The following is a 14,508-nucleotide window of genomic DNA, read 5'->3' as shown; positions in this document are numbered from 1 at the left end:
TTGCTCTTCTACTTTTTGCTCTGCTCATTGCTTCCGTCAAAGTATGGTGATCCATTACTCCAGGCCATAATCCTACAAGCTGATCAAATAGGGAACATTAAAATACCGTGAAAATACAAAATGCATTTAATTGGAGCGTCACATCGATACCACAAAAATTAAAAGATCAACTCTAACTTTCAGTCTGTACAGAATATCCTTCTACGGAGTATCTCTCTACAATCTTTTTTCACTATCACCAAAGAGAGTGCATTGGTATTTGAAACTTTTGCTCTCATATAGAGTGCAGGAAGCTATTCTGGGAGGTATGCATAACAATTCCTATTTCAGACTGATTGGTACCGAAGGATTTTTATTTGGTAGCAAAACTAGCAAGCCACAGACACTGATGGGCTCTACACATGAGACATGTACTAACATTTAACAGGTGCTCTAACATTTTTCTAATACCAGAGAAACACCACATCAGTTTTACTTGGGTGCCAACGCTACTGAACAGCCTCATGCATGTACACCAGAAATTCACAAACTCAAAGGAATTAGCATCATAAATCTCTAAGGTAGTCATTTACAGAAAAAAATATTCGTACAACATGCATGAAGCAGCAAACAACAAAGATGATACTAACTACATAGTCGTAGGGATGTTCAAATGACTGCAGCCTTATATAAGATTCCTTCCGAAATACAAAATAAAAACTGAGTTTATAAATATAAGATATACTTAAATCTTTGATCCACATTGGTACTCACTGAATCTTCCAATGAAGGTTTGTAGGCCGGTGAAATAACATCTTTGATGCCACAATTTTCAGATACTTTGATACTTGCTGAATCTTTCAATGAAGACTTGTAGCCTGGTAAAATGGCATCGAGTCCCCTGTTATCACAACTCTTGTCATTATGCCATTTTTTGGAAGATATTTTATTATGAAACAACATCCCAGATGTAGGGCTGTTTTTCACAGGAACACATCCACCCTCAAAGTTCTGATGCACAATATCAGATGAATCACCTCCAACTTCTACTTTCATTTTCTCAGAAGATATCTTCTGAGTCATCTGCAGGACATTATGTGTTGTATTCAACGGAAACATAGAAGCATCCTCATAAATTGCATTCAGAGGTGGACACTTGGATCTACTGCAAAATCTGTCAGGTTTCTTTGAATAGGTCAAGACAGGGGCATCCATTCTAAATTGCAGGTCTTTGGATCGATGATCTTTTACCACAGCAGGTGAACTAGATTGTTCAAAGGTCTCGTCCGACAGATTGCAGGACTTGGAAGTGGCCTTTGCACTCAAGCTCTCCCATCCTGCATGTTTAATTGATGAATGATCATCATTCTTCTTACAGTCAATTTTCGTCACTTCTACTCTTCCCTTTCTCGACTGCATGCAATCTGATGATATGGCTTTATTTCTGAGGACATGAAGAAACATTCTAAGGTCTATGAAGTAGGCAGTGCCGTCTCAGACATTTTTGGGGCCCTGAGCAAAAATTTAAATAGGGGCCCTGACCCTAAACTACAAAGTGTAATTTATACGTAATTTAGCAACAAAATATTTTACCCCTTATTATTCGATTAATAATTTGAATTATTTAATTGCTATTTTTTAACCATCGTGTATTAATTAAAATTTTGACGGGCATCACAAAAACGAGACAGAAGAGGGCAATAATATAATCCTTATATTTCATAATAATTGCAGCACTAACACACATGTCAATGCATAAATTTAACTATTAATATTATTAAGAAGTATAAAATGTTAATACTACGTATAATGAATATAAGTTAATCCAAAAATATTTTACATGATAACATATGTTTTTTTATATATTGGTAAAAGGTATTAGCATGGTTATGGGAAAAATTAGTGATAAAAAATAAACCAAATATGTCTCACATATATTTCTAGTATTTAAAAATTCATTTTTATTTTGTAAAAAAATAAATAAAAAATTACGACGATGGGGCCCACTAAAAGGGGGGCCCTGAGCCGTCGCTCATTGTGCTCCCCCTAATAGACGGCCCTGGAAGTAGGTTACTTTCACCAACAGTCTTAACAGAATATAAATCTTAAAGAGGACCACGATAAGTTTAACAGAAAAAATCCGTCAAATAGTCCCCCAAAGATTTCATGTGGCTAGAGGATAAACTTGACACTCATCTACATGACATTGTAAGCTCAAGTAGAAATCATCTCAAACAAAGATTGCAGAAGGATTTTTTAAAAAATTATTAAATGAAGGTATCAATTTAGAAGAATTTTTGGGGGTGAACAGGTTTTTCAGAAAAGCTTTTTCAAAATGCAAGGGCATCAACTATTGACCATCATAATCATAACAGAGAAGAGGGAGGAGTATCATACATATGTTTGGCGCCATTGGTACTTCTATTCCTAATGAAAGAATTCTTGTACAGGCCATCATCATGGTTCCCATCCTGAATCCAGAGAGAAATATGTCTCAAGACCAATATCAAACAAATGGAATATGGTTTCTTGCGCAAATATATAGAACTTGCTTTATCAGAAGCAGTGAACAAGAAAACCCTGCAAGCCATTCTAATTGAACCTGCCAATATGAATCTGAATCTTGCATAAGATAGAAAACTTCATGCCTCATGACTAATGCCCATATAAGAGGCCCTAAGTACCATAAATGAACTCTACAGCATGCATATGGATACCCTTGAACATATCAGGTAGGTCAATAATATGCAAAATTTTCACAATATGCCAGGCTTGCTAAGCTTGGTGCGGGTGCCTGACCAGATACATGACAATGTGCAGACTTGTAGCAAGTGCATCAGTCACAGGTTCAATATTCAATCACCTGTTTAGCGAAACAGAAACTGATACATAGATGATCCAAATTAAGTAAAACCCTAAATGTTAGATTGAGGGAATAGCCAGCACAATATTCTCAGTTACCACAAATCATCCACATTATTGCAGCTAAAGTTGGAATGAAAAAACACAGGTTCACGATATACAGCTTCAATGGAGTACCAATGCTTTTTATTAGATTTCCCAACATAAGTATACCCTTGGTATGGTATGGTATGGTAAGGACCTACCGGTAAGGACCTACCAGCACTCCAGCTACAGCTGTGCCTCAATAAGACTGCTAGAAACTAGAAAGGATGTACAAACTGTACTCCCTCCGTCTAGGTCCGGAATTAATTATCACGTTGATAGACCAATTTGACTGAACTACTAGCACTCAACTATACTATGCTACAAATAGTCTGCTTAGTAGCTTAAAGTAAATACAAACTACTCCCTCAGTCCAACAAGTCTGGAATTAATTGACATGTTGATAGAGTAACTTGAAATACTAATACAACAAATAAATTCGAACCTAAGTAGAATTTTAGAATTTGAATCCCTACATCAAAGTTGAACATTATATTACCCCTATAATCCCAATTGAATTAAATTCTCGCATATCACATGCATGCTAACACAACAACTACTAATTTCACATCAAATTGATTACAACATAAAGTAAACTCACAATCAACATTTTAAAAAAAATGTAAGGCAAATTTGCAGAAACAGAACAATTACCATAGCTCTTCTGGTAGTTTCAAGAGCAGTTGAAGGAGTTAAGTGAGGTCCACATTGATCCTTCTCCTTTGCTTTTCTGAGTAACTTCTTCCAAGAAACAATGGTTGTTTCACCATGTTTAAGTTCAATGTAAAATCTCTGTCTCTTGGTTTTCTCTTCTTCAGCAGCCATTAATGAAGAAATCAAAGATACTCTCAATACTTTCTGGGTTTTTCAGAATTTACAGTAAAATTCATAAGAATTACAAATATTTAGAACCTGTGATTATTTTGAGTTAATTTCTTGTTACAAGAAAATGAAAATATTGAGGTTTGAAAGTGAAAAGTCATTGAATTTGGGTTAATTTGGAGGGGTCTGGTAGTAGAACTCCACTTGTTGAAAGATTGAAATATGTTGCCAGTCAAAAGATGGACATGTGTCTGTTCTTTTAAATTTCCAGTTCTCAAGACCATAGTCCAACTGTTCAAAACTATTTTATATTGGGTCCTTGTTCTATGGATATTTCTTGTAAAATTATTTCTTTTAGTTAATGTTCTAATTTTTGTATTAAGATTAATTATGTAAATTCAATTCCGTATTTCTTAAAAAAGTATAGTATAAGGTAAATAATGTAGACGAAATTATACTCCATAAAATAATTTGTGTTCATTACTATAAGACGGTCTGATGACCTTGCAAAAATAATTTACACTGCAAATAAAGCAAACAAAAAAATGCTTACAACTTTTGATAAATACTTTGTATTAAGGTGAGATGTTTGTATAGAAGTTACTTTTACTGATGCCATACTCTACCATGTTTGTCCTTACCCTTTGGGTCTTTCCCCTACTCCCAAAATGTCTCACCTACTAACCTAGGTCAAGTTTACCACCAAGAGATTCTAACCTAGTAAGCCCTTTGTCTTACCTACCAAAATATGGAAAACACTAAAAAGATAGGTAAATGCATCGCCAAAGTCTTATTTGTATACCGAAGTGGCAAAGAGAAAAGTAAACATCATGTAAGTCTTACATATTTCTTTGCTATGTTACATGGACTCTTCATTTCACCTCAAATATCCATGTTGGACCCTCAACACTCGGACATAGGTAAGACACTTGGGCACTTCACTTTTGGTTCAAAACTATGGATTTTTTTCACAAAATAGCCGAGTTGGACACTTGGACACATACCCATGTCAGACATGAGTACCCGAGTCCATGTAACATAGATATTTTTGACACATAAGATACAGATAAGTTTAATGATATTGTTACACATGTGCAATGAGTCATAAACTCACAATCCTTCATAATATGATGCATCAGACTACAAATCGAAGTACAGATCATCCCTGCTACTGCTGAAAGTGGTGCTCTTCATGGTAGGTAACCTTGAGAGTGCTTCGGTAGAAAGTCTTGATAAGATTAAACGTGCTATATTCTCACCGGAAACTGCACCAGTTTCCATTGCACTAGCCGCACTCTCAAAAGCATTTACATAATACAGATGTGAATCATCCAAAATAAAGGGTGCAAATGCCTCTGGAGCCTCATAGTGAGGATATGCAGCCCAATCTATTTGAATGGTCTCTTTCCTGATGCTGCATTGACGGCAACAGAAACTAATTATTCCAAGACAAAGATGAAAACAGATAAAACTTTTGGAAGAAGTACAAGAGCAAACAAGCCAAATGTACCAAACAGCATATAGCCCTTAAAAAATCTATAGCAGAACAGAAGCAAATCACCTTCATACAACGTATTATACATATTACATGGTTAGTAATAGCAGTAAAGGAACAAAATTATGCCACTATGAGTATCAATCATAGAAGCAAAGACTACAATTGCCACTACAAAAGGTACTTAAACACTCAAATACTGAGTCCTTGCAGTGCAATTGTATAATTTGTGTAGCTGTGTTCTGTTAAGGTTTAGGAAGCAAGCTTTCTCCCTTCAATTATAAGCATAGGGTAAAAGAATGAAATGAATAAATATTGACCTGAATATTTGATCAAGCAATGCATCATCCACAGGTTTGCGTGAGAACATCTTGTACGTCATATCTTCCCTGCTGTGCTTCTTCAGAACAGATATACATGAAAAAGGAATCTTGGAATCCTCAAGGGTACCAACCAGGTCCGGAATATCACCAACTCTTCCCAGGCCAAAATATGCCTTCATCAAGTGAAAAGATTTTTTTAAAAAACTTCAAATTAATTTTTTTGGAAACAAAAGAACCAAGAGAGATAGAATATACCATAAGCCAAATAGGGTTCTACAAACAGCTTTGTGCAATTACAAGTAGAACTAACAAAAGGTGAAACTTACAGGATTCAACAAGCCCCTGATAAAGGTAGTGTGAGTGTGCTGCATCTTTCTATCGGGAATTGATATTGGTGGCTCAATCTTAACTTTTAGTTCATCTAGTGGTGTAGCAAAAACTGTGACTTGACAGACATAACTGTTTCCTTTGGTCGAGTTAAGTTCATAATGAGTTCCAACATGGGAGACAGATTGTATCTCTTCATTTAGATGCAATTTGACATCTGAACTATTAATAAGTCCTGCAGCCATTTGCCAATTGCCACCTTCAACTGCCCACAACCCACCACCCGAACCTGCTAAGGAAACTGCCCCTGCCAATCCACTCATGCGGGTACTTTGACCGTAATTGATCCGTGTGATAACCTGCAAATTATTTAATCAGCCAATTAGCTTCTATGAGACTAACATAAAAAATGTTCTGAATACTTTCAAGTTTCAACAATAACAATCAAGCTAAGCTTGGTTCATCATCAGCTCTCATATCATTATTTCTTTCACTTTGAATGTTGATTGTACAAGAATGTCCACTTTAAAAATATTGTCCTGAAAATATTGTACACAAAGAGCTGTTTCCCTGTTTCACAATCATTTCTTAAATTGTCACCAATATAAAAGAAAGAAGTACCATACAACAGCATTACCTGCCTCCAAATAGGGGAAGGATGTTTTCATGTAGATATCTAGTCAAACAAATGTATAGGGTAATAGGGGCTTGCTCAATATATTGACTTATTAAGCAGATAATGTGTCGAGTTTCCAGAAGTATAAGCTAAAGCCTATACCAATTGAGGCACAGGGAAAAAAAAAAATAACTGATGGTGAGGGAAGCAGATGAACAAGAAATGATTGGCTAAAAGTTAATCATTAACAGTTTAAACAAAATTGGACAGATTTCATTACATGCTTGATTAAAAAAAAAAAAGCATTAGTAAAGCAAAAAGTATCCTGAAAATTATTTGCAAGTAGTTGTTAGCAATCCTTACCGTGACAAGCTCGTTAATAAGTACAGGAGAGAGGTTTGCATCGATTAATTCCTCCTCCAATGTTCGGCTGGTGAGATTATATAAACCTGACCATTTGAGCATTTCCTCCGCACCACTAAAGACAGGCCTTGTATCAAAACCCTCATAGAATTTCAAGAAATTATCTAGCATACTCTGCAATAAAACCAAAATACTTTGTGATGTATCCATCACCAGATGAACACCTTATCACCTCGAAGACAAGAAGTTCAAATCAAAAGCTATTTAAGAGAATGAGAAAAGATTAGGGCTAATTTCAAAAGATAGGAACCATATCCCAACTCCCAAGTGAGCAGTCATCAAACTACAATGAAACTAGCCCACTCAACCTACTTTTAACAATAAATTGCAATGATGCTTAACACAAATCGTCTTCATTAAATACAATTTTGTAGACTTATATTCCCAAATTCAGGATACTTAACACCCAATTAGCTGTGTAAACAATAATGCAATGTGTACATGATTTTGCCCTAATTATGAGTTTTTTAATAGAAGTCGAGAAGGAAATTCATTCCCATTCAAGCTACTCTTTCTTTGATTAGAAACTTGTCTGTATAAACAAAGCAAAAATACATACATGGCTATATAAATCACAAAATCAGAATACTTCTTTGTTGATTTTTATATAACTACCTAATTCATTAACATGCCACAAACCATATATTCACAAAAGTACATTTCATTAGCTAGCAAGGCAATAAAATAAGTAAATCAACATTTATCCAAACAAATGATAACCAAATTCCAAGTTCTACACTTGCACGACTCACATTAAAAATACAAAGTTAATGTTTTAAGTACCCATGTTAAATTCTCGACAATCTCACGTGAGTATGTGACACTTCAAAATTTAACGCTTGGACACATACCCATATCTAACAAGTAACAACAAACTCGGTTCCAATTAATTAAAAAAAACTATTATCTAATTTTAGAAAAGAAAGTATGTTATTGTTACCTCAACAAAATTCTGCATTTTGAACAAAGAAAATCCATAACGCCACAAAAGCTTAAACGAATTAAGCCACGAAACAACCTTGTTAACAATGGAAAACCCCCAATTCGAACTCCACGTCGTAAACACAAACTTCTCCCCATCCCAAATCCCTAAAGACTCGCAATCATCATCTTCAGAAACCTTCTTCTTCAACTGAAGAAACTCAGTAAATTCCGAGGCATGGTAATTCTTAGGGTGGAGAATTGAGGCACCAGCTTCGAAGGTATTGTTAGCAATTGTGATCGTAGCCATACGACCTCCGACGACGGAGTTTCTCTCGAAGACATGAATGGCGGCGATTGGAGAGGGTTCTGGCGAGTATTTCCGGAGGAAATGGGAGACTGATGCGCCGGAGATTCCGCTTCCGATGATGCAGACGGTGGACGGAGGTGGCGGAGAGGAGAGAGATTGAGAGGAAAGAAGGAGAAGGAGGAGAAGATATGGGAGAAGTTGTGATGGTTTCATGGTGGACTAAGAATGTCCAAAGTTGGTTACTTTGGAGGGTGTAATAAACAATTTAGCAAGTTTTGATTATTATTATATTGTATACATCGTACTAAATGTTTGATTAAGAAATGGAAGATTAGATCTTAGATCTTGAGGTTAGATTAAGTGTTAATTAATGATTGTGACTAGGAAATCATGATATTAATTCTATTGTATGTACTAATGTATAGTAATATATATGCTCGGTGGCTCGTGATTTTGTGAACAGCACGGACACACCATTCAATACACATGACGCACATAAATTGCGATATGCAGTGCCACACATGCACGCCAATGACTTCGCAGGGAGGAAGTCAAGTCAATTTGAGGCAACTCTTTTTTACGTTAGTGTGGAAAAACAATTATAACCATTTTTGTGATTATTCAGGTAGTATTTTCTTCAATTTTCTAACCGCGAGACTTAAAATGTTACTATGTATACTATTTGTATACTAACGTTAAGGTCTTTAACCATATCTTTATACAGGTTATTAAATAAATTGTTGTTGCATATTGATTCAAGATATAAAGTCATTGTGTGTTTGTAAGCATGAAAATCAAAGTGTTATAAGTCTTATAACTACATATACTAATGGTCACATTTTTTGCACATTTAAGGCAGGCAGTAAATGGCTAAATGTTCATTCCTATGATAATGATTAATGAAAAGTTGAGTTTCGTTCCCTTGATATTGAAACTAAGTTTGAATGACTTTGACAATAGTTCTATTAATATTATGCCATGAAAGGCTCTCCTAACAATGGAGGCAAATGTACGTTATCAGACATTCAGACAGACAACAACAAAACAACATACTAGTCTTAAAGGTACTATGCTAATTACCTATGCCATATTAACCATGTTTATGTATACATTTTTCATGAACTTTTTTGAACACTACCTCAACTTTTACACAACTAAGTATAAATCAAACTCTATTTTGAAGGTTCTTTATGACAATTAAAGTATCATGAGAAGAAGATAAGTATCCGTATGGCTGCCGAGAGCTTCAAAGCATCCAAACTTTTATGTTGAGCAAAACCAATGGCTGTGAGCTTATTTTCTGTACAAAGTCTTCAATGCATTCTATGAAGGATTTCTCCTGCAAATAGAAGAAGAAAAGGAAACATTAGTAAAATGAGCTTGCTAATAGCGTGGAAGATGCCAAGCAATACCGACAAGGCAATAACAGATGAAGTCGTAATTGTAGCATCAAGCAACAAAAATATACATGGTGGTAGGGCAGTCATACAGACAAGTCACATATACAAGGAGTCAGGGGCCAAGCAAAGTGACAGAGTGAGCAAGTTGACACAGTACTAAGGCTGTATGCAATACCCTGAAAACTGAGAAACCCAAACTGAAACAAATAACCGAACCAAATATTTTGGTTTTCAGTATGGTTTTAGTTCCTGGTTCAGGTTTCAGCTGTTACTGTTCCGTAACTTTGGGGTACCCAAAGACCCTAACTGAACAATTCATACACTAAGATGCACAACCCTAGTGTTGTTATAGGCTTATACTCTTATAGCATTGATGTGTCCCCTAATACATGCAGCATTGCAGCAAGGTGCATGAAGGGTGCCCATCAACGGATCAACCAATACTTTCACAAAATCAATACTTTGGTCCATAGAACCAAGTTGCTTTGTTGGCCAGGGCTCCTGTTTATGGTTTACCTAATAACTTTTGTTTCATTATAAATAGATTATTCTTGATATTGTCACTGCATCCCCATCTGATTTTAGGACAGTGTCCCGTATCCTAACTTTGTGCTATGGCGAGGATATGTTGATGCGTACCTGTATCCAATACATACACCCAAGTCTAGTTGACAGATTCTAAATTATGATTGATTTGATAAAGAAGTCCAAGCACCACATTGCACCCCCTCCTCTTTTGTTTGAATGCCTTGACATATAATTCAGTGACCAATCTTAAGTTATGAAGATTTGAAAAGTCAAAAGGCAATACTAAGATATGTACCAGATCAAACACTGCATCATATTTCCTATCGTCCTTATTATAAAACATGCTAACTGGCGTCCCCTCTCTATTCTTCTCCCTTCACCATTCTATTGGAAAATATCACAGAAACAGGGGAACCATAATGATCTAATCACCTTCCTTCAGAATATGCTCAATTAAATGTTCACAAGTGGAAATGGAATGGCAACTGCAGTGCTTCTAATGCAACTTACCCCAAGTCTTTGTTTCTACAAGAAAACTTCATGTTCCTCGGTTTTGAGTTAGGGTGAAATACTTGGCTATATTTACTTACCTGTCAAGAAATGTCGGAAACTCAATTATTGACAATGGAAATGGTGGGCTATATCTATCTTTTAAAAGAAAGCGATGTGTGTAAAGTAAAGGCATACACTTTCCACTATGTCAAACAGGGTTGCTAACCTACTCTAATACACTCAAATAAATTCATTAGATGTATTGACCATACATATTGCTTCAAACCACCTAAACAAGGTTCAATACTCAGGCACCAGAATCTTGTAAATAAACAACGCCGTTCATTACATACTGTCCACGTGTAATATCATCAACGACCCCTATACCAGACCACCAACTTCCCTGCATCTTACTTCCGGCTGATTATTCTCTTACTCTTGTCACTACAAGATGGTAATAATGGCTCCTATGTACAAGCCTAAAACAAAAACATTTACTAGGAGCTACACGTGATAACATTAATTTCGAGGTCAATTGAATGATACAACAATGGACAAAAAATGTATAAATCCAACACCCACAGGGCATAGATTATATCTCTTATAGCTTACAGATCAACTCTTCTTTTGCATATAGACAGCTCAACTTGAGGAGTCCTTTGTGGATCTCCTAAATTGATTTTGCCTCTTTCACATAAATTACACAGTAGATTCTTTTACAATAACCAAATGAGCCATAGATAAACAAATAAAGGAAATTTAAACATACACTTGAACAGAAGTCATTAGAAAATAACTTTACCGATAAAGATAGTTACAAGTACACATAATTAGGTTCTACTAGCATTTGCAAGAGCAAGGTGTTTAAAGTATACAGAATGAATTTCTGTTTCTAAAAGAACAGCAGCTAGAGGTCTATTGTAATTTGTAAAGCATATCATATGCAGTAACAGCATAAAATTATCTAAGTGGCATACCTTGGTGAAGTTACAGAAGTTGTCATGTTGGCAAAGCCTGCAAACACATTTGAGTAGGACTTTGTTAAATAAGAAAAGTTGGTGATAGGCGGAAGAGCAGGTACTCTCTCGCCTTTCTTTAAAAGCTCTTCCAAATCAAGCCTCTGCAATGTCAAAATAGCCCTGGATTCTTTCCACAGAAATGCAAGCATTCCATCTTGGAGAACAAAAAGTGAACCAGGCTTTGCGCCAGGATATCTAAAACCATAACCATTAGCAATACCATCACCAGAAAAAGATTGCTTAACGGTAAGAGGCAGGGCATCTGCACCAGAATCCCAAGGGAATGGCTCATCTGAAGGTTCATTTACATTAACAATGAACATAGCTGAACCATTTGGATGCAGAACATAATGGGTGCCTTCTAATATTTTGGTAGCAATAAGTAGTTTTTCCCCTGGTGACTCTTCATAGTAAGAAAGAACAAGAAAGAATAAAGCCTTTCCAGGTTTGTCTTCAGTAGGCTTTCCCGGAGGCCAGCCAAAAGTTCCTCCCCACAAACCAGCATACTCTTGACCAACTGTAGGTACTCGAATAGGCAATTTGTACAAAGCAAATCGACTATCATGCATATTTGGCCATGCTCGGTATGAAGACAACTTCATGGTTGACGCATGTAATGTCAGTCCTATTGTATCTCCTGAACTCAGGAAATCGTGAAGTTGAGCATGCTTATTTTCGCTGCTGGTAGAGCTATTCTTCCTAACTCCACGGCTACTGTTCAATGAGCTTGATTTCCTAAGCATCTGTCGAGTATAGTCTCTGACATAGTCGCCAAGTGTTTTCTTCTTTGCACACTGTGTGCGAGTATCGTCTCCACTAAGAGAATTACGAAAGCCACTTGAACGATCAAGAGTCTTCTTTATTTCACTCAAATCTATCTGATTAGGAAGACTAGGTGGTCCATGATTATCAATCCCATCAATGTTGTCCTCTCCATGCCCATGCATTTTAATTAGCATTGCTCGACGTTCAATTAAGTGCACTATGTCTATGGGAAAGCTATCTCCATCGCTCCTCAAACATGGAAACAGCGGTGCAGAAGCTGATCCAGGAGCTCGCATGCGAACTTGGCTGGTAACAATTTCAAGTAATTTCCTCCTGTCTCCAAATGACAACTTGCTGAAAGGCACTGTTAGCACACTTGGTTCAGCAAACCTCTGTGACTTTGAAATCCTACCGTCTGATCTAAAAGCCTTCCTACTTGATTCCCCATCCGAATGGTTATCAAAGCTCTCACTGCGCACCAAGTTACCCCTCTTTTTCCCTTTTATAGGCTCAACTTCAAGCAATAACACATTACAAGTCTTCTCAACCGACTTAACTGAACCAGGATAAATATAATCACGATCCTTATCTCTTCCATGTAACATAAACACAGTCCCCCCACTATCATCACAGATCACCTCAAAGACAGGCGCCCAAAGAATAGGACCATCCTCTATACCTAAAGGACCTAGCTCTTGAGGGATAATCCGACAACCAACCACCGAAACAAAACCAGGCATGACAAAAACGACATTTCCAAGCTCCGGGTTCTGGTGAACCCAAATTCCAAACAATGGCTTCACACTGATCAGAAACCGGCAAATGGCCTTATACGATAGAACAGCCTTTCGCCACTCAACAAGATCTTTGGGGGATATAATCCCAACCAACTCACACTGAGTGAGCCATATCTTATCTGAGGCTGCAAGGGAATTCAGACTCCTACAACACAGACCAAGATAGCAAATGTCCCTTGGCGAAAGAGACTTTCCAATTATAACAAGTATATCATCAGGCAGATCTACTAGCAAGCTAGAACCACAAGCTCCAGTAGACATAACAGTTTGCTAGTGACTGATACCGAAATCTCGGTATCTAACTACAATCTGATTTCTTTACTCAACAGTCAACAAGCGCCCAAACCTCTATCAAATATCAATCAACATTCTCAAATCAAATAAATTGCCCAGAAATACAGACTATCACCATTGACCAAGACTATCAACCAACAAATAAGCTGATAATTGTAATACCCATCTAAAATTCCCCAAAAATAGAAAATTTTAGCCTAAAATTGAAGCATATTTTTCCCAATTTGGTCAATTCTTGCATCAAAACACCAATTTGGGCAAGCAACAGTAACAGAATGAGCACTAATTAACTAAATATAGTAACATTTTAAAGAGGGGTTTTTCAATAATCAACCAATCAATTCCAAAACAACAACAAAAATACACAACCAATTCGAAATGAATTTACCTCACAAACTTCAATCTTCATCACCCATTTCAAAAAAGATTGAAACTTTGGCTCAAATCCTTACTCTAATTCATTCTATACAAAATCTCACAAGTAAAATCAGAGATTTCATGCACCCATCAACTAAAAACGAACCCCATGAAATCAGGGAAGAACCAAATGTGTGAAGTGAAAGAATGAACCAAAAAAAATAATTGCAAGTAAAGTAATCTGTTTTAGACGTTAACTAAATACACTATTCCAAATATAGAAGATAGATAGTCAGCAAAAACTAGCCCACTTCTAGCCTTGGAATGGTCATCCCTCCTTTTCTTGAAATCCTCTCTTCTTCTCTCTCCACTTTTTTTTTTTTTTTTTTCCCCCAGATGGTGTGACTGCTGAGCCAGCCAAAGTTGAATGTTTTTTGAAGCTTGAGCTTGAAGACTAGCTAAGCTAAGTGGGTCCTAGCCAAAGATGGGTCCAGACCATGACACCTATCCTACCATCAAAGGTAGCTAAAGATTCCATATGTCACATTATTGGTTTTGGTCTTGCTTTGCTTTGCTCATTCCAATCATTCTTGGGATGGAATATTTTGTGGAGAGATGATGAATTCATGTGGGTGTGGGGGCTAATTGGATTATTAATTAAGATTGGAATTTAGATACCCGTATCTAATTATGC

General features: G+C 36.5%; 2 protein-coding genes across 3 annotated transcripts; both read right to left on the bottom strand.

Annotated features, from left to right (window-relative positions):
* Positions 1–4,612: 4,612 nt before the first annotated feature.
* Positions 4,613–8,454, bottom strand: LOC145576077 (farnesylcysteine lyase-like). Its single transcript, XM_081633865.1, has 5 exons — positions 7,872–8,454; positions 6,872–7,045; positions 5,892–6,251; positions 5,563–5,738; positions 4,613–5,161 (listed from the first exon to the last, which is right to left on the bottom strand). Exons 1-5 carry the CDS (start codon positions 8,373–8,375, stop codon positions 4,888–4,890), a joined length of 1,488 nt encoding a protein of 495 aa, XP_081489991.1. The 5' UTR covers positions 8,376–8,454; the 3' UTR covers positions 4,613–4,887.
* Positions 8,455–9,083: 629 nt separating this feature from the next.
* Positions 9,084–14,409, bottom strand: LOC145574373 (F-box protein At5g39450-like). 2 transcript variants are annotated; one of them, XR_014098051.1, is made up of 3 exons: positions 11,560–14,409; positions 10,601–10,680; positions 9,084–9,501 (listed from the first exon to the last, which is right to left on the bottom strand). XR_014098051.1 is itself a non-coding variant. In XM_081632144.1 (2 exons), the coding sequence occupies exons 1-2, from the start codon at positions 13,422–13,424 to the stop codon at positions 9,486–9,488; spliced, it is 1,881 nt and encodes a 626-aa protein (XP_081488270.1). In that variant the 5' UTR covers positions 13,425–14,408; the 3' UTR covers positions 9,085–9,485. The 2 variants fall into 2 exon arrangements, 1 of the variants encoding a protein (XP_081488270.1); XM_081632144.1 differs by lacking the exon at positions 10,601–10,680 and having other exon boundaries at positions 9,085–9,501; positions 11,560–14,408.
* Between the last annotated feature and the right edge of the window lie 99 nt (positions 14,410–14,508).

Source organism: Chenopodium album, chromosome 13, assembly GCF_948465745.1.
Source record: "Chenopodium album chromosome 13, dcCheAlbu1.1, whole genome shotgun sequence".
NCBI classification, from domain to species: Eukaryota; Viridiplantae; Streptophyta; class Magnoliopsida; order Caryophyllales; family Amaranthaceae; genus Chenopodium; species Chenopodium album.
Note: the sequence above shows the minus strand (reverse complement) of the source record. Positions and strands in the feature narration are given on the sequence as shown.

Bases quoted from the DNA above. Each gene is read 5' to 3' on its own strand.
- LOC145576077 (XM_081633865.1), bottom strand. From the start codon at position 8,375: ATGAAACCATCACAACTTCTCCCATATCTTCTCCTCCTTCTCCTTCTT. The intron at 5,739-5,891 runs GTAAGTTTCACC...CACTTGATGAAG, and splicing joins TCAGGGGCTTGTTGAATCCT to GCATATTTTGGCCTGGGAAG. The intron at 5,162-5,562 runs GTCAATATTTAT...CCGTCAATGCAG, and splicing joins TTGCTTGATCAAATATTCAG to CATCAGGAAAGAGACCATTC.
- LOC145574373 (XM_081632144.1), bottom strand. From the start codon at position 13,424: ATGTCTACTGGAGCTTGTGGTTCTAGCTTGCTAGTAGATCTGCCTGAT.